Below are 23400 nucleotides of genomic sequence, written 5' to 3' on the forward strand. Positions count from 1 at the left end.
CAATGTTACCTTGTTACCATTCAATGTTACATTGTTACCATTCAATGTTACCTTGTTACCATTCAATGTTACCGTGTTACCATTTAATGTTACCTTGTTACCATTCAATTTTACATTGTTACCATTCAATGTTACCGTGTTACCATTAACTGTTACATTGTTACCATTTAATGCCACATTGCTACCATTAACTGTTACATTGTTACCATTCAATGTTACCTTGTTACCATTAAATCTTATCTTATTACCATTAAATCTTACCATTCAATGTTGATTTTTCTGGGCTGTCTGAAGACGTCGCCTCGGCTTCATTTCTCCACTACTTTCTGATATTTTCTAAATAAAAAATGACTGATCGGTTAATCAGAATTCATAATAAATATATTGTTGGCTGCAGTTGCGAAACTTGCAAGACATGTCAGGCATTGACCGAAATAATTTTAAGTAATTAACTGGAGATATAATGAGCGTCTGTTCAAAATGTCATTGTGATGAATCGACTGCTTGTTGCTGCGGAAGCATCACTGCTTGGTTTGTTTTTTATAGATCCGGAGCTAAAGCATCATCTTCAGTCTAGAAAGTGTACGTTCCTGGAAAGATGTGATTCATAACTTGCTTTGAGTTTGAACCCTTTTTACTCAGAAACGAGCTCAGTGAAAAAACGCCGCTGAGCAAAGACAGAAAACCACAAATGTATGCAAAGACAGAACTGTGATGGTCACACAGAAACACACTATGTAGAGCTGCGAAGAAATAAAGGAGGGATACTATTGAGGACTGAAGATATCATTCATGTGTGTGTAGACAGAAGACTTGATCTGTTTCATGCGTCTTCAGATACTGTTGGGTAGATATTAGTTTTTAAAATTTTGGTATTTAGATATAGATATTTGTCAATAAGTACTGAGGTGTGTAAACTTGTACTGAGGTGTGTAAACGTGTACTGAGGGTACTGAGATTAATAACTGCACATTCAGTTAGTGCATATATCTGATGCATATATTCTTATTCATATTTACAGCTTTGTGAACACATTTATAAATGTCAGTGCACACATACAGATGTAGTTTCACTTCTCTACACACTATATATATATACATATATATATATATATATGTATATATATATGTATATATATATATATATGTATATATACATATATATATATATATATATATATATATATATGTATATATACATATATATATATATATATATATATATATATATATATATATATATATATATATATATACGTATATATATAGAGAGAGCGAGCTGGAGAGATGAAACTGAGGCTGATCATTCCTGAGTGTTTGAGTTTTATCATTTAAGAGAAACCATAATCATATTCTGGGTTATTTAATAATTACGTCACAATCTGAAGTTTAAAACGTACAGATGCAAATAAGTCATAAATAAGACAAACGCATTCTGTCGTAGAAATCGGTCCTATGCTTATAAACAGAACACAGTTTATTAAAGAGGTGACAGATAAACACCTCTACAGTGATGATTACTGTCTTTATTAGTTACTATTATTTTACCATTATTAAGTACAGTGATGATTACTGTGTGTCTTTATTAGTTACTATTATTAAGTACAGTGATCATTACTGTGTGTCTTTATTAGTTACTATTATTAAGTACAGTGATGATTACTGTGTGTCTTTATTAGTTACTATTATTAAGTACAGTGATGATTACTGTGTCTTTATTAGTTACTATTATTAAGTACAGTGATGATTACTGTGTGTCTTTATTAGTTACTATTATTAAGTACAGTGATGATTACTGTGTGTCTTTATTAGTTACTATTATTAAGTACAGTGATCATTACTGTGTGTCTTTATTAGTTACTATTATTAAGTACAGTGATGATTACTGTGTGTCTTTATTAGTTACTATTATTAAGTACAGTGATGATTACTGTGTGTCTTTATTAGTTACTATTATTAAGTACAGTGATCATTACTGTGTGTCTTTATTAGTTACTATTATTAAGTACAGTGATGATTACTGTGTGTCTTTATTAGTTACTATTATTAAGTACAGTGATGATTACTGTGTGTCTTTATTAGTTACTATTATTAAGTACAGTGATCATTACTGTGTGTCTTTATTAGTTACTATTATTAAGTACAGTGATCATTACTGTGTGTCTTTATTAGTTACTATTATTAAGTACAGTGATCATTACTGTGTGTCTTTATTAGTTACTATTATTAAGTACAGTGATGATTACTGTGTGTCTTTATTAGTTACCATTATTAAGTACAGTGATGATTACTGTGTGTCTTTATTAGTTACTATTATTAAGTACAGTGATGATTACTGTGTCTTTATTAGTTACTATTATTAAGTACAGTGATCATTACTGTGTGTCTTTATTAGTTACTATTATTAAGTACAGTGATGATTACTGTGTGTCTTTATTAGTTACTATTATTAAGTACAGTGATCATTACTGTGTGTCTTTATTAGTTACCATTATTAAGTACAGTGATGATTACTGTGTGTCTTTATTAGTTACTATTATTAAGTACAGTGATCATTACTGTGTGTCTTTATTAGTTACTATTATTAAGTACAGTGATCATTACTGTGTGTCTTTATTAGTTACTATTATTAAGTACAGTGATGATTACTGTGTGTCTTTATTAGTTACCATTATTAAGTACAGTGATGATTACTGTGTCTTTATTAGTTACTATTATTAAGTACAGTGATGATTACTGTGTCTTTATTAGTTACTATTATTAAGTACAGTGATCATTACTGTGTGTCTTTATTAGTTACTATTATTAAGTACAGTGATCATTACTGTGTCTTTATTAGTTACTATTATTAAGTACAGTGATCATTACTGTGTGTCTTTATTAGTTACTATTATTAAGTACAGTGATCATTACTGTGTGTCTTTATTAGTTACCATTATTAAGTACAGTGATGATTACTGTGTGTCTTTATTAGTTACTATTATTAAGTACAGTGATCATTACTGTGTGTCTTTATTAGTTACTATTATTAAGTACAGTGATGATTACTGTGTGTCTTTATTAGTTACTATTATTAAGTACAGTGATCATTACTGTGTGTCTTTATTAGTTACCATTATTAAGTACAGTGATGATTACTGTGTCTTTATTAGTTACTATTATTAAGTACAGTGATGATTACTGTGTGTCTTTATTAGTTACTATTATTAAGTACAGTGATCATTACTGTGTGTCTTTATTAGTTACTATTATTAAGTACAGTGATCATTACTGTGTGTCTTTATTAGTTACTATTATTAAGTACAGTGATCATTACTGTGTGTCTTTATTAGTTACCATTATTAAGTACAGTGATGATTACTGTGTGTCTTTATTAGTTACCATTATTAAGTACAGTGATGATTACTGTGTGTCTTTATTAGTTACTATTATTAAGTACAGTGATCATTACTGTGTGTCTTTATTAGTTACCATTATTAAGTACAGTGATGATTACTGTGTGTCTTTATTAGTTACTATTATTAAGTACAGTGATGATTACTGTGTGTCTTTATTAGTTACTATTATTAAGTACAGTGATGATTACTGTGTGTCTTTATTAGTTACTATTATTAAGTACAGTGATGATTACTGTGTGTCTTTATTAGTTACTATTATTAAGTACAGTGATGATTACTGTGTGTCTTTATTAGTTACTATTATTAAGTACAGTGATCATGTGAACAGACACAAACTATCAAAAGTCTCTCCAGCTGTTGTGGTCAGTGCACCGTACTCCGTAGTCTGCTGGGGGAGCAGCATTGGAGCCGGAGACACCGACAGACTTAACAAACTGGTTAAGAAGGCCGGCTCCATCATCTGCTCTGTTATGTTATTTTATTTTATTGTGTATATTGTGCATTTTCCATAATTCATATTTTTATTTTACAGTGTAAATAAAGTATCTATCTATCTATCTATCTATCTATCTATCTATCTATCTATCTATCTATGCCACGTCCGTTGTTTGCGTATGAAACGTGTAAAAAAAAAAAAACTTTTCAAATAAAACGTGTATCTATTTCAAATTATGACTTCTCTATCAATGAAATCTTAAAAACAATTGAAAAATGCTGTCTTTATCAATTAATCTACCAATTGGTAATTTTTACAACATTTGTACATGTTTAAATCAGTGTGAATGCAGTACATCAGCACTGAACTTTAGGGGGCAGCATAGTGTCGCACGGCATCCAATCTGCCAGGAAATCAAAAGAAGAAGAAGAAGACGAAGATGAAGCAAACGCAATAGACTCACGAAGAAGAATCCTGTCAAGCCTCGTGAAGCGGGAACAGCAGCCCACTATCATGGACTGGTAAATTACATTTCACAATATTTTAAACACAAATCATGTTGTATTTTAAGTCATTTACGTTGAACCGTGATTTTGTTATTTAGCCCGCTCGTGCGGCTACTTTACTGTGTTAGCTGGTGGCTAACGAAACCCTTCATAATCAATGCTGATGCTAATCAGGCTAATTGCTGATTTGTGTACTGTTGACATGTTTTAATCAGAGCTAAACTCGTGGTTCTCGGTCAGTTGTTGGGGATAATGTATATGTATGATATGTTAGTGATTACACACAGTTTAAAATAAATTATCACCGCTGAATAAACTAATAACAAACAGCTGTTTATTGTTGTTAGTACAGTTGGTGTTACTGTCTCTATCAGTGAGTACTTTCAGCTGTTAATTAATAGTTAGTTAACTAGTTATTTATGTTACGTATTAGTAACTAAGTGCATTTACTATTGTACAATTTTGAGGTACTTGTACTTGATTATTTCCATTTTCTCCTACTGTATACTTCTAACGTTTCTCTACTACTCTTCAGAGGGAAATATCGTAGTTTTTTTTCAGATTATTCATAAAAAAATATAAATTAACAAATACATTGTGATGTATTATTATAGTTTAAGGTACTCTGCAGTATTCTTTAAAAGTAACTCCACATTTAGCTGCAACATTAAAGTGATGAACACATTATTGCATTAAAAAATACAAATAATTTATAATTAATTTTGAAATGAGCCTTTCTGCATAATGACTACTTTAGGTGTTTTTTGACGCTTATACTTTGATGCTTTTTACTAAAGTAGAATTTTAAAAGCAGGATTCTGAGAATTCAGTGCCGGGGACTTGGTGGTAAGAAGTACTCTTTGTTGCGTATGTCTTTACGTCCTTGTCTTTCCTTCCAGGGGTCAGAGTGAGCTGCCGTCTCCGGTGGTTCGAGATGACGAGGTGACGATCGCTGCACGAAGGAGGAGGAAGAAGGTGGCTTGTATCCTTCAGCTGTGTGTGTGTGTGTGTGTGTGTGTGTGTGTGTGTGTGTGTGTGTGTGTGTGTGTGTGTGTGTGTGTGTGTGTGTGTCTTCAAGGTAAAGATCTGGAACTGGAAAGTATTTCTGTGAGGTGGAGACCTATTAGCCCACATTTTCCCTTCACCACCAGCATTCATTAATAGTGTCAGAGCTGTCAGTGTTGTTGTTTTCCTGACTGTTGGTCTCAGTCCCGTCCCCCGGCAGCCCCGTCCTGTCCTCCGTAACACCAGCACGCTCCCTGCTGAGGAACACTCCGGCTTCACTGTTCAGACAGGCTGGTAGGACACACACACACACACACACACACACACATACGCACGCGATTATTGATAATCTCCATATTTGACTCCCCTCTCTCGCCTCATGTCTCTTTTTCTCTCAGTAACTCCCAGAGTTCCAGATGTTTCCTCCATTTTGGCTCCGGGAGGCCGAACGCCTCGATACACACCCAGAAACACCCTCAGCAGTGTGGTGAGACAGACACACACACACACACACACACACACACACACACACACACACACTCACACTTTTTTTCTGTGAGACTTGCTTGTGTGAGACTTGAAAATTGCTCATTTAATTTTGCAATCTGTTCACGAGGACGTTTGCATTAATGGCATTTGATTGTTTGTGTAACTGACACTCGTTCATCGCTACATAAGGCTCCTCTTTCCGCTCCGTTTGTGGGCGAGTTTCATTCATAAAACTGCCACGAGTCGTTCTTGAGTGAGTCCGACTCTTACAGAGCAACAACTCTGTCAATCGTGGGATTAAAAAGTGTGATAAAACCTCCAGGATTTGCTCTTAAAAGCCGTCTCTGTGTCTAGAATTTGGATGACAGTGATTGGACCAACAGCATGTACATCTCCCCCGTTTCGGGGATGGAGAACACCAGCTTCTTCACTGATGACATCACCAACCTTAGCTCCGCCCTGCTGAAGGAGGACGACCCCGGCGAGGCTGGTGAGTGAAACAAACGCTCTCTAAATCCCGCTTTGCAAGTTTACAAGCACTCCTGTTTGTTTATTTATTTATTTTTATTTTTATATATATATATATATCTCTTTTTCAGCGGCTGCCAGTCTTTTCCCAGAATTCCTCACGTCCTTCCTGAAAAACTCTTCCACTGCGGTGTTTGAGCTGCTTGAGGATTACCAGCTGCTCTTACAGGACAAGGTAAGCTGTGTGTGTGTGTGTGTGTGTGTGTGTGTGTGTGTGTGTGTGTGTGTGTGTGTGTGTTAACTTTGCACAGGCTAGCTGTTTCCCTCCGTTTCCAGTCTTTGTGCTAAGCTACGCTAACAGCCACTGGCTGTAGCTCCATATTTAGCACACACACATGAGAATGCTATCATTGTTCTTATCCGACTCGCAGTAAGAAAGCGAATAAGTATATTCTCCAAAATATTGAACTATTCTGTGGTTAGCTTAGCATAAAGACTGAAAGTAGGGGGTAACAGCTAGCTGTCCGAATGTCCTAAATGCACCTCCTAAAGCTCATGAATTCTGATGAAATGCTCGGTTCGGTCACTCGCCTGCTCTCCGTCACCGTATGCCAGGTGGACGTGCTGCAGTCCGTGGTCCTCAGAGCGGGACGGGACAGTAAGACGGCGGGAGTCCGCTGGCTGCTGCAGCAGGAGAACTGCTCCTGGAGACTCATCACCTCACTGTACAGGTACATACTCGTCCGTCCGTCCGTCCGTCCGTCCGTCCTCTTTACCTCTGATTGATCACCTGTCTGTCTCTGCAGGGACCGGGTCCAGTTGGCGCTGGAAGATGACATAATGACAGACATGGTGGTGAGTGACACAGAGACACAAACAAACACCTTTTTCAAGTTAAGATGGAGAACTTGTTAGCAACGTATTTATTTTCCTGTGGATGGAGTGAAACGTCCGTCTCTTTAGCTGCTGAATGCTCCACTTTGTTCACTCACTGAGTCTGTCTGCCGTTTGCCGAAAACAGCGTTCTTATCATCCAGTTACTTTTAAATATAATATACACTTGACATCTCACCTGAAGCTAACAGACACACACACACACACACACACACACACACTAACCAGCTTTCAGCCTTGCTCCTGAATACACGGGTCAGAAGCATGAATCAGACGCTGTAAAGATGAAGTTGTGTTTGTGTGTGAAGGTTCCCAGTGAGAGTGAGAAGGTCGTGGTGGAGCAGCTCTTTCAGCGGGATGCCGTCATACGCCAGAGTCAGGTAACACACACACACACACACACACACACACACACACACACACACACACACACACACACACACACACACACACACACACACACACTCGTCCGATTAAATGAACACAGTCCTTCTGGATCTGCTGATTAAATGATTGTTTTGTGCTGCAGCTGGTCGTTGATTGGCTGGAGAGCATCGCCAAGGATCAGATTGGAGATTTCTCTGATAATATAGAATACTACGCCAAAAACGTCTGCTGGTGAGTTTTTGAATATCTCGTCTACAGTCGTGTTTTTTAAGATCGTTAGCTAAAGTAAAGTGTGTGTGTGTGTGTGTGTGTGTGTGTGTGTGTGTGTGTGTGTGTGTGTGTGTGTGTGTGTGTGTGTGTGTGTGTGTGTGTGTGTGTGTGTGTGTGTCAGGGAGAACACCCTTCATGCTCTGAAGCTGAGGAGGAAGAGCGGCGCTGCCTTCACCATCCCTCTGGTCACTGAGCTGGTGAGGCCTGTTAACATGACGACACCAACACATCCTCGTCCCGGGTGTGTCTGAATTCACAGATAAAGTGTGTGTGTGTGTGTGTGTGTGTGTGTGTGTGTGTGTGTGTGTGTGTGTGTGTGTGTGTGTGTGTGTGTGTGTGTGTGTGTGTGTGTGTGTGTGTGTGTGTGTGTGTGTGTGTGTTCAGGACCCAGACGCTCCTCTCCGGCAGCAGCGTCCTCTGGCGGACCTGGACAGAGAGGACGACGCCCGACTGTTGAAGAACCTGTTCACCCTGATCAGAGCCGGCATGACCGAAGAGGTAGAGAGAGAGAGACAAACGGGGAGCGAGAGAGAGAGAGAGAGAGACACACACACACAAACGTAGAGAGGGACAAGCGTGGAGAGAGAGAGAGACAGAGGGACAAACGTGGAGGTAGAGAGAGACAGAGGGACAAACGTGGAGGTAGAGAGAGACACAGGGACAAACGGGGAGCGAGAGAGATAAGCGATTATTTATAAATGAGCAACAGCCATGAAGCAAACGGTAATAAAGGAGTTTATGTTGAAGTTCAGAAGGATTTATGGTTTTGTTTTTGAGAATCTAAATATCTGATGTTCTAGCAGGGGCACAGATTTTATTTCCTACTGTATTTAAAGGTGTGTGTGTGTGTGTGTGTGTGTGTGTGTGTGTGTGTGTGTGTGTGTGTGTGTGTGTGTGTGTGTGTGTGTAGGCTCAGAGGCTGTGTAAGCGCTGTGGTCAGGCCTGGAGAGCAGCAACTCTGGAAGGGTGGAAACTCTACCACGACCCCAACAGGACCTCAGGTAGTCTCCAAACCCTGATACCACCTGTGTGATAAACAGAGATCTACACACACACACACACACACACACACACACACACACACACACACACACACACACACACACACACACACACACACACACACACACACACACACACACACGTCATGATGTTGTTGCTCACAAACCCGTGACCGACCCAGAGTCTTGCCTCCTCTCTCTCTGCAGCGAGTGCAGAGCTGCAGGCGGTGGAAGGAAACCCTCAGAGAGGAATCTGGAAGGCCTGCTGCTGGAGGATGGCTGAGGAGGTACAACACACAACTAATATACCTTGTTGCTTTACTTATTCATAATGCTGACACTATGAACACGTAAACAGTACAATGAAACGTTGACTTTGAGAGTGCTTGTCTGTTTTTAGGAGCAGTTAAACAGATACGAGAGAGCCATCTACGCCGGTCTCAGTGGAAACCTCAAACCGGTAACGTTAGGAGTTTAATGTTATTAACCCTCTGAATATATATATATGTATATATATATATACATACACATACTGTATATCTCATGATAAACTAACTATGTGTGTGTGTGTGTGTGTGTGTGTGTCTCTCTCAGCTCCTGGCAGTGTGTGAGTCATGGGAGGACTGTGTGTGGGCTCACTTCAGAGTGATGGTGGACTCGCTGGTTGAAAAGGATCTGATGTCGTCGGGTATGGCCCACCAGGAAGTGGAGACCCTGCCGCGAGAATACCTGGAGGCCAAGTACGAGACACACACACACACTCACACACTCACACACTCACACTAATTTCTCTCTCTCTCTTCAGTTGGACGATGGAAAAGGTGTTTGAGGAACTTCAAGCCTCGGAGTTGAAGGTAAAACTCACACACAGACTGAATGTGATTATTGAGTCACATGACTGAACACACACACATTAAACCTGTGTGTGTGTGTGTGTGTGTGTGTGTGTGTGTGTGTGTGTGTGTAGAGGGTGTTGGAGGAGACTAAAGAGCATTACCACGTCATCCAGAAGTTTGTGATCCTCGGAGACCTGGACGGTAAGACACCTCTGACCCCTGAAGAGGAATTCAATTTGTGACAAACGAGAAGGAAAAGAATATTATTATTATTATTATTATTATTATTATTATTCAGAATCAACTTCCCCCTAAGATGTCTTCTATCCCTAAACCTCTCTGTCTCTCTCTCAGGTCTATTGGAGGAGTTTTCTGATTGGCTCACAGCCTCTAAGCCCCTCCCCTCCCACCTGCTGCGTTTCATGACTCACCTGCTGCTGTTTTACCGCTCTCTGGGTTTGGCCCTGAAGGTAAAAAAAATTAAAATAAACAAATGAACCAAATCTATTACATAAAGGTCCGGTCCAGAGTGAGACATCTTCACATCGACGCTTCATTTACGAACGATGAACCGCTGTAGCATCGATTTAGCATCAGATTGGGGAACCGTTGGGACTGACTTGTTTGTCTCTCTGTAAGGAGGAGGTGTGTGTGGATGTCCTGAAGGCGTACGTCTCCCTTCTGATCCGGGACCGACAGACCGATCTGGTGGCGAGCTATGTGAGCCAGCTGCCCGCCGAGCTCGCCACTGTCCAGTACGCCGCTTTCCTGGAGACGGTCAGCCAGCCGGAGATGCGTCCTCGCTGCCTGCAGCTCGCCACCGACGCCGGTGAGACGGCAAAAAACAGCGAAATAACACAACGCGGTTTGATGAGTGAATACTAAACCTGCTGTCTGTGTAGGTCTGGATGTTGCCGCGATAACCAAGCTGGTGGTGGAGACTGTGAGAGAGACGAATGAAACGGAGTTTACACACCACAACCAGACGCTGGAGATGGGAACCACAAAGGTACAGACTGATAACCAAACAATGGTGTTCTCACCTTTCACAATAAAAGCCCTCGATGTATGCTTTCAGACGTGTATAAACAGCCTTTATGAGACTTAAAACATGACAAATGCATGATCGAGACAAGATTTAATTGATAAAAAAACTCTTAAATGTACATAGTTTGTTGCAAATGTGGAAGTGGGCGGAGTTACTGTGATGCTGTGCTCTGATAGGAGGACCTAAGAAAGATCGACGTCATCGATTGGCTGCTGTTTGACCCCGCCCATCGAGCCGAGTCCCTGAAACAGTCCAACGCCATCATGAGGAAGTTTCTGGGTAATTCTTTGTTAAACACTTATTCATCTCGACTGCCTCAGCTTCATGTCTGAGGACCACCATGCATCGCTTCGATCTGACCCTGTCTCTCTCTCTGTCTCTCTCTGTCTCTGTTTCTCTGTCTCTGTCTCTCTCTGTCTCTGTCTCTCTCTCTCTGTCTCTGTTTCTCTCTCTCTGTCTCTCTCTGTCTCTGTCTCTCTGTCTCTGTTTCTCTCTCTCTGTCTCTCTCTGTCTCTCTCTGTCTCTGTTTCTCTCTCTCTGTCTCTGTCTCTCTCTCTGTCTCTGTCTCTCTCTCTGTCTCTGTTTCTCTCTCTGTCTCTCTGTCTCTCTGTGTCTCAGCCCTGCAGAAACATGACGCAGCCAAAGCGGTCTTCTCTAAAGTTCCGGAGGATTCTATGAGGGAGATTTACTGCCAGTGGTCGGGGGTCGGTCAGACCACGCCTCTACCTGCTGAGGATGAGAACGCCATCAGAGAACACCTGTGTATCAGAGCCTACCTGGTCTGTCGCCTGTCTCTTTGATAACACTGATTAATAATGAATTCAAATTGGATTTGATTTAATTAAAAAGTAAAGTGTAAATAATCTGTATATTATACCAGCACTTTTTATTTATTTTTTTATTTAATTTTTTTACAGGAAGCCCATGAGGCGTTCACTGACTGGTTCAGCCACAGCAGCTCGGCCCCCCAGAAGCCAGCGCCGGCCCCCGAGGCCAAATTCACCGAGAGAGTAGCCAATGAGATGAGAGAGAAGGAGTACCAGGTACACACACACACACACACACACACACACACACACACACACACACAATATTCTTTTTTCAAGAATTCAAGGTAAAACAGGGTGACTGTTAAGACAAAAATGGTTACTTAGTGGGTGGAGTATTCCTTTAAGTAATACAACAATGTAAAACTTGTGTGTGTGTGTGTGTGTGTGTGTGTGTGTGTGTGTGTGTGTGTGTGTGTGTGTGTGTGTGTGTGTGTGTGTGTGTGTGTGTGTGTGTGTGTGTGTGTGTGTGTGTGTGTGTGTGTTAGGCCGCTCTGTCTGCCTGGTCGTGCCGTCTGGACGGTTTAACTGAAGATGTGAAAGAAAGGATCTACAACGTGCTGCTGTTCGTAGACGGAGGCTGGATGATCGACAACAGAGAGGTAAGTGTTTATGACGCCACGCGAGAGAACCAAACGTTCTTTCTCAGGGAACCAGGAACCAAACCTGTGTTTCAACCGCAGTTTGGGAATATCGCGTGTTCCCTTTCTGATGCACACATTATGCACTCTGGACGGGATTAAACTCAATTACTGGAGCAGGAAATGTTAAACTCAACCCACCACCTCCTCAAGAAATACATGTAGTCTTAATAGAAGAAGAAGAAGTTGATTGTTTGCACGTTTGTTTGGTTCGTAAATTGTTTGTTTGTGTTCTTAGGACTCAGAGCCAGATTCCGAGCGCAGCCACCAGATGGCGGCGCTGCGCTCTCTGTGTCTGCCTCGCCTCAGCTTCCTGCTGCTCAGCGTTCTGCAGAACTCCTCCAGAGACCAGGAGGCGCTGCGCCTCGCCGACATCATCTCGTCGGACCAGCACCGCCTCTACCAGGTAGCCGAAGAGATTTGATCGTCCCTGTACGTTTGACTTCATGTTTGTTTGTTTTGTTTTTAACGCCGGTTTTTGTTTCCCTTCACAAATTCAGGTTTTCTCCAAAGAGGAGCTGAGGAGGTTTCTCCAGAAGTTGAGGGAGTCGTCGCTGTCTCTTCTGGACCGAGGACTCGACCCGCTGGGCTACGAGTTACAGCCATGAACACACACACACACACACACACACACACACACACACACACACACACACACACACACACACACACACACACACTGAGCAGTGTTTGAATCACTGTTGTTTTGTTAACCTTTTTTGCTAAATAAAAGCCTGTTTTCCTGTAGTGGTTTTGTGTAAATTTCATTCGAAGAAGGTCTTAATAATTCTGGTCCAATAGAGCTGTGAATATGTCCTGTAACGTATTCAACATTACAGAACAAAATCTGTACAAAAAAACGCAATAAAAAAGCCATAAATATTACAGTAAAAAGTTAGATTTTAAGAGTATATTTTTCAAGGAAAAAAAGTCATATTTTGTGAATAGTCATAATTTTTAGGGGGAAAACCGTCACAATATTTCGAGAACAAATGACATATTTTGATAAAGTCTTAACATTTAAAGAGAAAAGTATTAATTTTGAGGAGCAGACATTTAGGCTTTTCATAGCAGGAAAAGCATAGCTGTTATTAATAACATAAAAAATCCATGAGTTAAAAGAGCAATTACAGTACCTCAAATTAAAACAATACAATATACACACAATATAATAAGGTAATGTATATCATGTATGTGTAATTGTAACAAACACACACTACATGAAGTATATATATATATTAAACATGGATGAGTGTCTTATATGGTGTATAATAAATAACAAAAACATGCCAGTATTACTATTACTGTAAATCTATTCAGATTAAGGCATTATAATTATTAAATGTAATGTAAAACATGCAGACTAAGGGGCATACATTAAACAATATTATCATATAAATTATTACATTTTTTACTATATATTTTCCACTAAAAATGATCTTAACTAGACAAGGAGAATAAAAGAAAAAGGGTTAATTATTGTGAATATAATTAGCCCGCGAGCTCTGGATGCAGTGTCAGTGTCCGGCCACCAGGAGCGCCACACGAACAAGTGTCCAAAGGAACAACTGAACAGTAAACAGTTCCGACTATTAGAAGATCAACTGACGGATAAACGCCGCTGAAGGATATTTAATTAAGAGTAACGGTCAAGGTAGGTTTTATAGATGTGTGTGTATATATATGTATATGATATTATGTTAAGGCTAAATATAACTACGCCAGAGTAGTAGTACTGGATTAGCAGTAGCACAAGTTAGCAGGTGGTTAGCAGCGTGCTAGCAGGCCGCGGAGCCTCATGTTTTCTTAGATGAGTAGAGCGGGACCGAGGAGCCTCGACGCGGCTCCGTTCTGCTAACAAACTCACGGTTAAACAAAAAGGAATTAAAATTGTTATTAAGCTTGTGAAACTTAAATCAACAGCTTTTACACACAGCGTGCGTCCTTATGTTCACAGAGAACCTCATTACATTTGTTTTACACAAGGTAACGTTCGCTAACCTTACGTTTATTTTAATTAAATTAGCTAACGCTAACTAGCATATTTAACTGCTCTGACACACCTGCAGTTGCATTTAATTTGGGGTGCTTCGGGTAACACGTGTTCCTGTGAATGCTGCGATGTCCTAACATTTAGTTAGACGTGGTGAGTAACGTTACTGTGTTTGTAGCCTGAAAGCTAATATACAAGAGTTTGCCGTTTCATGCACAGAAGCAGCGCTTTGCCTGCGAACACGTGGCTGTTATGTTGTTTGTAAAACACTATAGCTTTAACATTTAAAATAGTTCAGTAAAATAAGAGATGTCACGTTGAATCAGCAACAGTCACAGACTATTGAAAGCGAAACGTTAAACTTTTGAAACTCAAAAGTTTCACTTATTTTTGTGAAGTTTCTGCAGATTAATCCTCCGTTTATGTTCGTTAAATTGTACTTATTGTATCCTGTAATGGCGAAGAAGGAGGCTAACTTAAATGTGACGTCTTCTTCATCGGATGCGTTTCGTGAAGTCAGAGCTGCAGAGACAAGTCCGGGCATATTTCTCTCCTGCACGTGTTCGTGTCGTAATGTAAACTGTTCAACAGCTGACTGACTCATGCACGTTAGTCAGCTGTTGAACAGAGTTTCTGTACAGTCACTCTGACTGATGCCCAGACATATTCACTCGAACGCCGGGGGACGCACGGGGTTGAGTCTGGACATGTGTTCAAAAAAAAAAAAAAAAAAAATAGGTAAACATTCGACATTGTTAAACGTCGGTCTCTCTTAGTGATGTCACATTCAGGTCAGGGTACTCTGCTCTGTCGCTGAACTTGGGCGGTTTTGATGTCATTAGATGTTGAACTGTAGAGCACAGAAACAAATATTATCTGACATTTATACGTTTCATAAATTTGATCTCCCCTGTCCTCTTGTTTTTCTATAATATTCATGAAAGTTCTAAACATTTCCCCATATAACATGGATTGTTTACAATATATTTAGTTGGGGTTTTTTTTGGTCTTAAAATGTTTCACTCTCTTTACATGAAATAAGTTTAAGAATAAGTTACATTATTATTTCTACCATCCACTACTCTTGCAGGCGTTCCAGTCAGTCTGCTGTTTTGAAATGTTAATTTAATAAATTAAAAACATATTTAAAATGTTTTTTGGGGTGGGACTAAATTTAATTAATTGGGGAAATGATGCCATTAGTTTGGGATTTTTTTTTTTTTTATGATCTACTTTTACACTCCCCTTGAAGCCAGAGGAGGACAGTCCTGCTGTGGAAACATACTCACATCAGGTCCTGGATTTAGCCCTCTTTGACCCAGGATTCAGCCCTCTTTGACCCAGGATTCAGCCCTCTTTGGCCCAGGATTCAGCCCTCTTTGGCCCAGGATTCAGCCCTCTTTGGCCCTGGTTCACACTGGTTAGGGTCATTACTCTGGTTAGCCTGGCTATCTAATGGTTGACAGGGATGAGTCATCCTGGACTAGTACCGGCATGTCTACAGCTGTGTGATTAAATCAGCTGCGACTGTCAAATCAAACATGCAGCTCACTGCTGCTGACTCAGCACTGAGTGGGTCTGTTGGGCCCTGATAGGCTCTCAGCTAGGCCAGGCTGGGCCGCTTATGCTGGTCTAGTCCTGACATGTCTGAGCAGGTCTATAAGAGTGTGACGCTCTGCTCTGCTCTGACTGCACTTTATCTCTTCTCACAGGATGCACTGCTGATACTTGTACCCTGTATATACCGGTAAGACTCTTCATTTAGTGTGTGTGTGTGTGTGTGTGTGTGTGTGTGTGTGTGTGTGTGTGTGTGCGCAGGATGAATAAATATATACTAGTAAGGCTGATTAATGACTGGTAGGAGGCTCCTTTAACTGTCAGCTGATTACTTGTTCTTGTATTTCTGTTGTAAGTTGTACTTTCTCATGATATGTGTGTTTTAGCTACAGTAGCTTACAGCAGAAACCTAAATAGACTTAAATTCATAATTTGCCATCCGTACACTTTGTAGCGCATCATTAGGTTCTGTATTTCGTGTTTTCCGTCGTGCTCATACGGATATTAAATAGCATTCTAAGAGGTACTAACTACCGGTTTGTGTCTTTCTGATCAGAAACAATCAGCGTCACGATGTCAGCTGATCAGGAGCTCAACACGGACACGGCTGACGACGACAAACTGGTGAGAGAAACTAGTTAACTCACTTCTTTACTGGTTAACTGGTTGTTTCAGGGTTTGAATTAACTTTAACCTGTGTGTGTGTGTGTGTGTGTGTGTGTGTGTGTGTGTGTGTGTGTGTGTGTGTGTGTGTGTGTTTAGGTGAGACCAAAGGTAGAGTTCCGGACTTTGCTGCAAGATGCAGGAGCTACAAAAGAAGTTTTTACCATGAAGGAGGTAAAAAAAAAAAAAAAAAGGACCGCATTTATGAATGGAAAGTTACAAAAGTACTTGTCTAAACTCTTGAACGCTTCGTTGAACGTTAATGGGGGACGTTGGGAGCTGGTGCTCTGCACAGTCGGGTGTTTTGCACATCTCCCATGATGCATCTGTGATGGTCTGTCTCGCAGGTGATGTTCTACCTGGGTCAGTACATCATCCAGAAGCAGCTGTACGACCAGAAGCAGCAGCACATCGTCCACTGCTCCCAGGATGCACTGGGGCGGGTGCTGGGAGTCGACAGCTTCTCTGTTAAAGAGCCGCGGTGAGAAATAGACGCACACAGAACAGGAAGTAGATGATTAACTGTCTGTTTGGATTCATATACGTGTAATAAAAGTACAGTATGATACATGTATTTGGTGTGTTTGTGTTCTCCAGAGCTCTGTTTGCTATGATCACCAAGAACCTGGTGGCCGTGAAGAACCAAGGTAGGACCGATTCTTTTCTCTCTGGTCGGATCCAACATGTCTCCACAGTCTTCAGACTTCATTTAGAGCCGAGTGAGTTTACAAACCGCCGCTCACCGCGTCCACGAGAGGCCTGGAGAGAGTCTGCTCCTCATGCTCCAATAACAAGCTACAGGCTTTGCACAGATCTCACACGAATGTCCTTATTGTTTCACATGAATAGTTCTAAACAGGATCATGAACTTTATATGCGAGGCGTGTGCTAATTCATCCCCAAACCTAGCCGTGACCGTCCCACTGCTCCTGAGAATGAAGTTTGAAGAGTGGACATTTGGATTCAGCTCTATTCTTCCACTTCAACTCTTTGATGCTGAAGATTTTCTCTCTTTCTTTCTCAGACTCGCCACCGAGCTCGAGTGAACCTCAGACAGACAGAGGGACAGAGGTAAGACTAATAATAATAATAATGTCATAATAATGCAGCTGAATTCAAAATACTTCAGGAGCCTCTCAGACATCATTGTGTTGGTTTGTTTTGAGCGTCTTACACTTTGGGGGTTCCCTTTCCTTACATATTTAACAACATGCATGAAGTAATGCTTTAAAATCAAATTAGTTGTAAGTAACAGAAGCTGAATGAAGTACTGTTAATGCTGACTTCAGTAGAAGACAGTAACGCTGTAAGAACATGTCACACACAGGGTCCTACAGGCTTTCAAATGACAACATTCACACTTCTCTTCAGGGTTACTTTAAAAGTGAGACTGAATTTGTGTTGTGGTTTTTTTTGCTTTTAGGAGGCAGCTTCAGAAAGTCGCTCTTCATCACCAGACAGGAGAGGGAGAAGGAGGAGGAGGAGGAGGAGGAGCTGCAGGAGCAGTGATCCAGGTGAGTTTCTCCTCCCGCCTCCTCGTTATCGCTCAAGAACTCACAGAACCTGTGATGTTGAACTCCACTTCGTCTTCTCAGGGCCCTCGGACAGTTTAGAGGGCGACAAAGAGGAGGAGGAGGAGGAGAAGGAGGAGTCGGGGGAGGAAGAGGAAGAGGAAGGGGAAGGAAGGAAGAGGAGGCGGTCCGACAGCTACTCCCTGACCTTTGACGACAGCCTGTCGTGGTGTGTGATTGGAGGACTGGCGAGTGTTCGGGACAGACACAGCAGCCAATCGTCAGACTCTCACAGTACAGTGAGTATCACACACACACACACACTCACACACACACACACACACACACACACACACACACACACACACACACACACACACACACACACACACACACACACACACACACACACACACACACACACACTGTTATTTAGCTGATGTTGTATTTGTTTATAACACACTGTGTGTGTGTGTGTGTGTTAGTCCGGGAGGTCGGAAGTCACGGTTGCGGCCTCGGACTCAGAAAGCGACAACTTCAGCGTGGAGTTTGAGGTGGAGTCCGTGGACTCTGACGACTACAACGAAGACGACGCCTCTCTGTCTGCAGACGACCAGGTACACACACACACACACACACACACACACACACACACACACACACACACACACACACACACACACACACACACACACACACACACACACACACACACACACACACACACACACACACACACACAGTCTGAGAGTTCTGAGTCGAGTCTAACACCTAGTGGTAAACAACTGTACACCGGTCTGGTCCGGTGTTTGTCTGAACATCAAACAAGGAAGTCTATTTTGACTCAATCCCTCATTTGAATACTCACAATAGTCCCCAACAGATGCTCCATGTCCTCCTGTTAGTGAGCAGCTTTAACTTGTGTATTTTCTAAAGATCTTCAGTGGACCTGAGGAATGTTAGAAGAACACTAGACTTCATCTTTTACTTCTGAGACAGACTTTGCTAATATTGAAGTTTCATTATTTTCCATCCAAACAGTTTAAAATAAGAAATGGTTCTGGTGAATCTGTTCCAGGTGTATGAGGTCACCATATTTGAGGCGGAGGACAACGACTCCTTCGATGAAGACACGGAGATCACTGAAGCTGTGAGTGAACACACACACACACACACACACACACACACACACACACACACACACACACACACACACACACACACACACACACACACACACACACACACACACACTGTGGGTCTAACTGTGTGTGTGTGTCTCTGTCTCTCTCTCAGGACTACTGGCGCTGTGCCAAGTGTGACGAGTTGAACCCACCTCTCCCCAGAAACTGTCTCCGCTGTTGGACACTTCATCAGGATTGGCTGTCTGAGGTGTCCGATATCACAAAGCCCGCCTCCTCCATCCCGAAAGCCCTGCCCCCGAAGCCAACCGACCAATCGGCAGCCAAAGAAACTCCAGGTGAGGGGGGGGGGGGAACTGTACACCTAGTGAGGGAGACAAAATAATATTGAAATGAGTGATTGAGTGATGGATGTGTCTCCTGAAGGTTCTGATGTGGAGGAGAACGAAGGAGTCGACGTCCCGGATGGGAAAAGAGCCAGAACTCCTCTCCCGTCTCAGTGCCACTCAGACTCCTCCCTCTCTGCTCTGGACTCCTCTCAGGACCTCCTCTCCTCCTCGCAGCCTTCCTCCTCCTCCTTTTCACAGCAGAAGCTCTGGACCCCCGACTCCCAGCCCTCCTCCTCCATGGACTCCCAGGAGCTTCTCCCCCCCTCCCCCTCTACTCCTCACCCCGTGGTCCCCGAGCTGGACCGCAGCGTGTCGGCGGAGTGGCGGCTGCCGGACTCGTGCCTGGACCCCTGTCTCATCTGTCAGTCCCGGCCGAAGAACGGCTGCATCGTCCACGGCCGGACGGGACACCTGATGTCCTGCTACGTCTGCGCCCGCAAGCTGAAGAAGAGGAACAAGCTGTGTCCCGTCTGCAGGCTGCCCATCCAGTCGGTCATCTTCACCTACCTCAGCTGAGACCCCCCCGTCTGTCCTCAGCTGAGACCCCCCCGTCTGTCCTCAGCGGAGACCCCCTCACCTCCCTACACGTCCCAGTGACCACAGAATTGCATTAAATATTTACCAAATTAAGAAGTAAGTTGAGTTTCTGTCCTCAGGCACACGTTTGCACTTTCTGTCTCTCTGAGTGTCTTTTTCTAAAAGCTGGTATGGCTTCTTTATTTTTTACAGTCTCATTATCTTTAGATGTACATGAGAGCTTAAGATGATGTATTAAAATCAGTCCAAATCTGAAAGATATTCAATTCATAGAGAAGTCAAACAGGGAACAGCAGCAACACATATTTAGTTTATTAAATAATGAAAGCGATGGAACTACTTTCAGCAGCGGATTAATCCACATTGGGTGCGTGTTGGTTTTGGTCTTTTTATGAGACATGATTACTTTTTCTAAACCCAAAGTCAGATGAGATAATATTTCATCTTTGCGATTCTATTTAAAAGCTTCTCTTCAGAATATCTGGACTCCAGTGAATGTGGGACTGTTCCTTTAAGGCGTGTCTTAACGTCCTCACGCTGTTTTTAGGTAACGTTCGATTTTATGGGTCTATAATTATAGATATTAACATTTCCTGGAAAGAATATTCAAATCTGATAAATTATAGGGAAAATAGAATTTCCTCTGTTTAAACCCAAATAAAATGTCACTCACTGATCAGTTATTGTCAATTTTACAACATTTATAAGCATGCTAATTAAAGTCTATTTTCCCTATAATGACATATTTCTTTCCAGGAGACTTTTTGTAAAATATTATAAATTATTCAGAAATGATGGACCCATGAAATGAAACGTTACCTTCTAATCTTACAGGTCTGTAATTTTTCTAATAATTTCTTTGACAGTTTCCTGGAAAGACGAATGTGATTTGGTTGTAATTATTGTAAAAAAAAAAAAAAAAAATAACTTCAAATCGTCATTAAGTTATTATTAGAAACTTTATTTGCCATATATTTTATTTTATTTGTGTGCGTGTGTTGACTAAAATACCCTCCAGGTTAAACTAAAATATAACATTATAAATGTGTGTATATATATATATATATATATATATATATGTGTTATAAATGCACAAAGTCTCTAATTGGTACCAAATGTTCTTTACAGGAAACCATTCATACATTACAGCCCATAAAGTGAAGTGTTACCATCATCCTCTGTTATTTATGACATGTTTATTTAAGATGCTCATGTTTATTTAAGCAGAGACGTTTCTAGGAGCTCTTTAAATAATAAGATGAATATATGAGATCTGTAATATGTTCTTGTTATAGATTTGCTGTGAATTAAATAAAGTTTAACATCTGTTAACTTGGACTGACTTTTGCTTTATCACTTTATCTATATATCTCTGTCTCTATATATTTGAGCTCTGCCGTCCCTCCCTCTGGTGTAGGGCTCTGTGTAGACCTGATTCAGGAGGGGTGGGGGTTCCTGCTTTAGCGATCCCCTCAAACACTCTGGAACTTCTTCTTCAGGTTAGATTTGAGTTCAATATATGTTGGTCCATCTCCGAAATCCTCTCACCGCTCTGCAGACAGTCAGCCTCCTCAGGAAGTGCACTGTGATCTTCACAAGCTCCTCCTCTGCTCTTCACCCTCACCGTCCAGCACCTCCTCATCCTCCCTCTGACTCTCAAAGCATTCTGGGTAATCTGAACTCAGTCCCTCCTGGATCTTCTTCAGCTCGTTCTTCACAAAAGTGACGATGTTCTCCTCCAGCAGCTGGAACAGAAGATTCGATGAATTCTCACTGTACACTGCTGAAGTGCCCTGGAGCAAGGCACCCAGAACCTCCAGCTGCGGCAGGAAGAGACGCCACACAAACACAGCTGTTCACCGCTCGCTGCCTGGTTCTTGTGTTAAAAATGTCCGCTTAATAATAATTTAAAAAACTGCGTTAATGTGCAATAAAATAGTTGTTGGCGTTAATTAATGAATGCGTTAACTTGCCCAGCCCTAGTTTATTTATTTAAAATCTTATTTTACCGGTTTGATATTTGCTTTCATGTTTTATTGTGAAGCACTTTGTCACTTTGTTTTGGAAAGGTGCTATTTAAATAAAGTTATTATTATTATTCTCTTCATCACTTTGTTTGAAATCCTCACCTTTGATCAACAGAGTGGCGTCCATCTCTGAAGCCTATAGGAAGATCTTTAGACCGGTCACTCTTCATGGACACACAGCTGGGTCCAGGTCCTGGTCACATGTAGAAACAGAGTCAGTGGATGAAGGACTTTGAGTCATGGACAGTTAGAGATGGTCATCTCACCTCTGAGCTTTGGTGTGTCTGGTTGTAGAGGGAGGGACTCCCTCCTCTCTGTCCTCACACTGATTCATAGCAGAGTCCACACCTTCACACAAACACAACAACATTATGTCTCTTCATCAGGACAAACACACACAGCTCATTCACCTCAACACTGAACACACTCATGGGACAGTTTCCATGTTGTCCTCTCTAAGAAGTGACGTTCTCAATGCTCTCTAGTCTAGAGGAAGACACTTCATGTGGCTTTTTATTGGCCTTTTATGATAACACAAATAATAATAATAATAACGAAAAAATTTTGCAAGAAATTTTGACAGTGTGGCTTCTACTGCCCGAAGACGTCGCAATATCTATATCTATATATATCTATATATATATATAGATATATATATCTATATATATAGATATATATATATATATATATAGATATATATATATATATATATATAGATATATATATATATATATATAGATATATATATCTATAAATATATATATATATATCTATATATATAGATATATATATACACGCCGACGTTACCGGTAGTATCGTTGAGGTTCGATTGAGATAATGCTTCTCTCTTTTCTGCATTTTAGATTCATACTCTTGAAAAAGTTAAACCAAGTAAAAGCTGACGCTTTTATTTTGAAAACTTACCGGATGCTCTATCCCTTATCGGTATCTGACTTCCTGCCTGGGTCGATCTGCTCTGTGTTAATTGACGCGATAAACCCGAGCCTTGGGCTCTCGCGCACCCTTCATTGAGGCAGAGTAGTGTTTGCCTCCCCTTAATGTCAGATCAGCAACACTAAATATGTTCTACACAGACGTGAAATACAGTACCTATTATATGGAAAGAAAGGACATATAATAAAAGTGTCTACAAATATGACAGTGTGTGCAGGAATGAGACAGAAAAAGACACGCGCTCAACCCAGTTAGTGAGGGATTCACAGTCTGAGGTGAGGAACAGCTGGTCACTGCCTCACCTCACTGTCTCCTCTCTGTTTGAACAGGACATGCGCTAATTCAGAGATTTTGATTATAAAAATGTTTGGAATAATACAGAAATTACATTTATAGCGCAGATCAGTAGAGAAATATTAATA

The 23400-nt window shown here is 41.1% G+C and overlaps 2 protein-coding genes across 3 annotated transcripts; both read left to right on the plus strand.

The window, feature by feature from the left end:
- The first annotated feature begins 4246 nt into the window (after nucleotides 1-4246).
- nup107 (nucleoporin 107) lies at nucleotides 4247-12952 on the plus strand. The gene is made up of 27 exons (XM_068709451.1): nucleotides 4247-4354; nucleotides 5239-5321; nucleotides 5549-5638; nucleotides 5743-5831; nucleotides 6188-6323; nucleotides 6433-6536; nucleotides 6917-7032; nucleotides 7108-7156; nucleotides 7504-7575; nucleotides 7725-7813; nucleotides 7974-8049; nucleotides 8237-8350; nucleotides 8763-8853; nucleotides 9061-9140; nucleotides 9254-9313; nucleotides 9448-9593; nucleotides 9659-9707; nucleotides 9821-9890; nucleotides 10044-10159; nucleotides 10329-10518; nucleotides 10592-10698; nucleotides 10914-11016; nucleotides 11356-11516; nucleotides 11655-11780; nucleotides 12053-12166; nucleotides 12444-12611; nucleotides 12706-12952. The coding sequence occupies exons 1-27, from the start codon at nucleotides 4347-4349 to the stop codon at nucleotides 12811-12813; spliced, it is 2715 nt and encodes a 904-aa protein (XP_068565552.1). The 5' UTR covers nucleotides 4247-4346; the 3' UTR covers nucleotides 12814-12952.
- A 791-nt stretch (nucleotides 12953-13743) lies between these two features.
- On the plus strand, nucleotides 13744-21335 carry mdm2 (MDM2 proto-oncogene). Of its 2 annotated transcripts, XM_068709453.1 has the most exons (13): nucleotides 13744-13859; nucleotides 15911-15945; nucleotides 16312-16379; nucleotides 16518-16592; nucleotides 16766-16899; nucleotides 17016-17065; nucleotides 17443-17489; nucleotides 17842-17932; nucleotides 18014-18228; nucleotides 18415-18546; nucleotides 19008-19079; nucleotides 19226-19409; nucleotides 19498-21335. In XM_068709453.1, exons 3-13 carry the CDS (start codon nucleotides 16329-16331, stop codon nucleotides 19974-19976), a joined length of 1530 nt encoding a protein of 509 aa, XP_068565554.1. In that variant the 5' UTR covers nucleotides 13744-13859; nucleotides 15911-15945; nucleotides 16312-16328; the 3' UTR covers nucleotides 19977-21335. The 2 variants fall into 2 exon arrangements, with proteins under 2 accessions (XP_068565554.1, XP_068565553.1); XM_068709452.1 differs by lacking the exons at nucleotides 13744-13859; nucleotides 15911-15945 and adding an exon at nucleotides 15975-16055.
- Nucleotides 21336-23400: the final 2065 nt, after the last annotated feature.

This window comes from Cebidichthys violaceus, unplaced genomic scaffold (assembly GCF_023349555.1).
Source record: "Cebidichthys violaceus isolate CVI_PGR_0920_01 unplaced genomic scaffold, fCebVio1.0.p SCAF_149, whole genome shotgun sequence".
Classification (NCBI taxonomy): domain Eukaryota; kingdom Metazoa; phylum Chordata; class Actinopteri; order Perciformes; family Stichaeidae; genus Cebidichthys; species Cebidichthys violaceus.

Coding starts and splice junctions, on each gene's coding strand:
- mdm2 (XM_068709452.1), top strand. Junction 16,900..17,015: donor TTCTCTGTTAAAGAGCCGCG/GTGAGAAATAGA, acceptor TGTGTTCTCCAG/AGCTCTGTTTGCTATGATCA. Junction 19,410..19,497: donor GGCAGCCAAAGAAACTCCAG/GTGAGGGGGGGG, acceptor TGTCTCCTGAAG/GTTCTGATGTGGAGGAGAAC.
- nup107 (XM_068709451.1), top strand. Junction 7,157..7,503: donor ACATAATGACAGACATGGTG/GTGAGTGACACA, acceptor TTGTGTGTGAAG/GTTCCCAGTGAGAGTGAGAA. Junction 7,814..7,973: donor TACGCCAAAAACGTCTGCTG/GTGAGTTTTTGA, acceptor TGTGTGTGTCAG/GGAGAACACCCTTCATGCTC.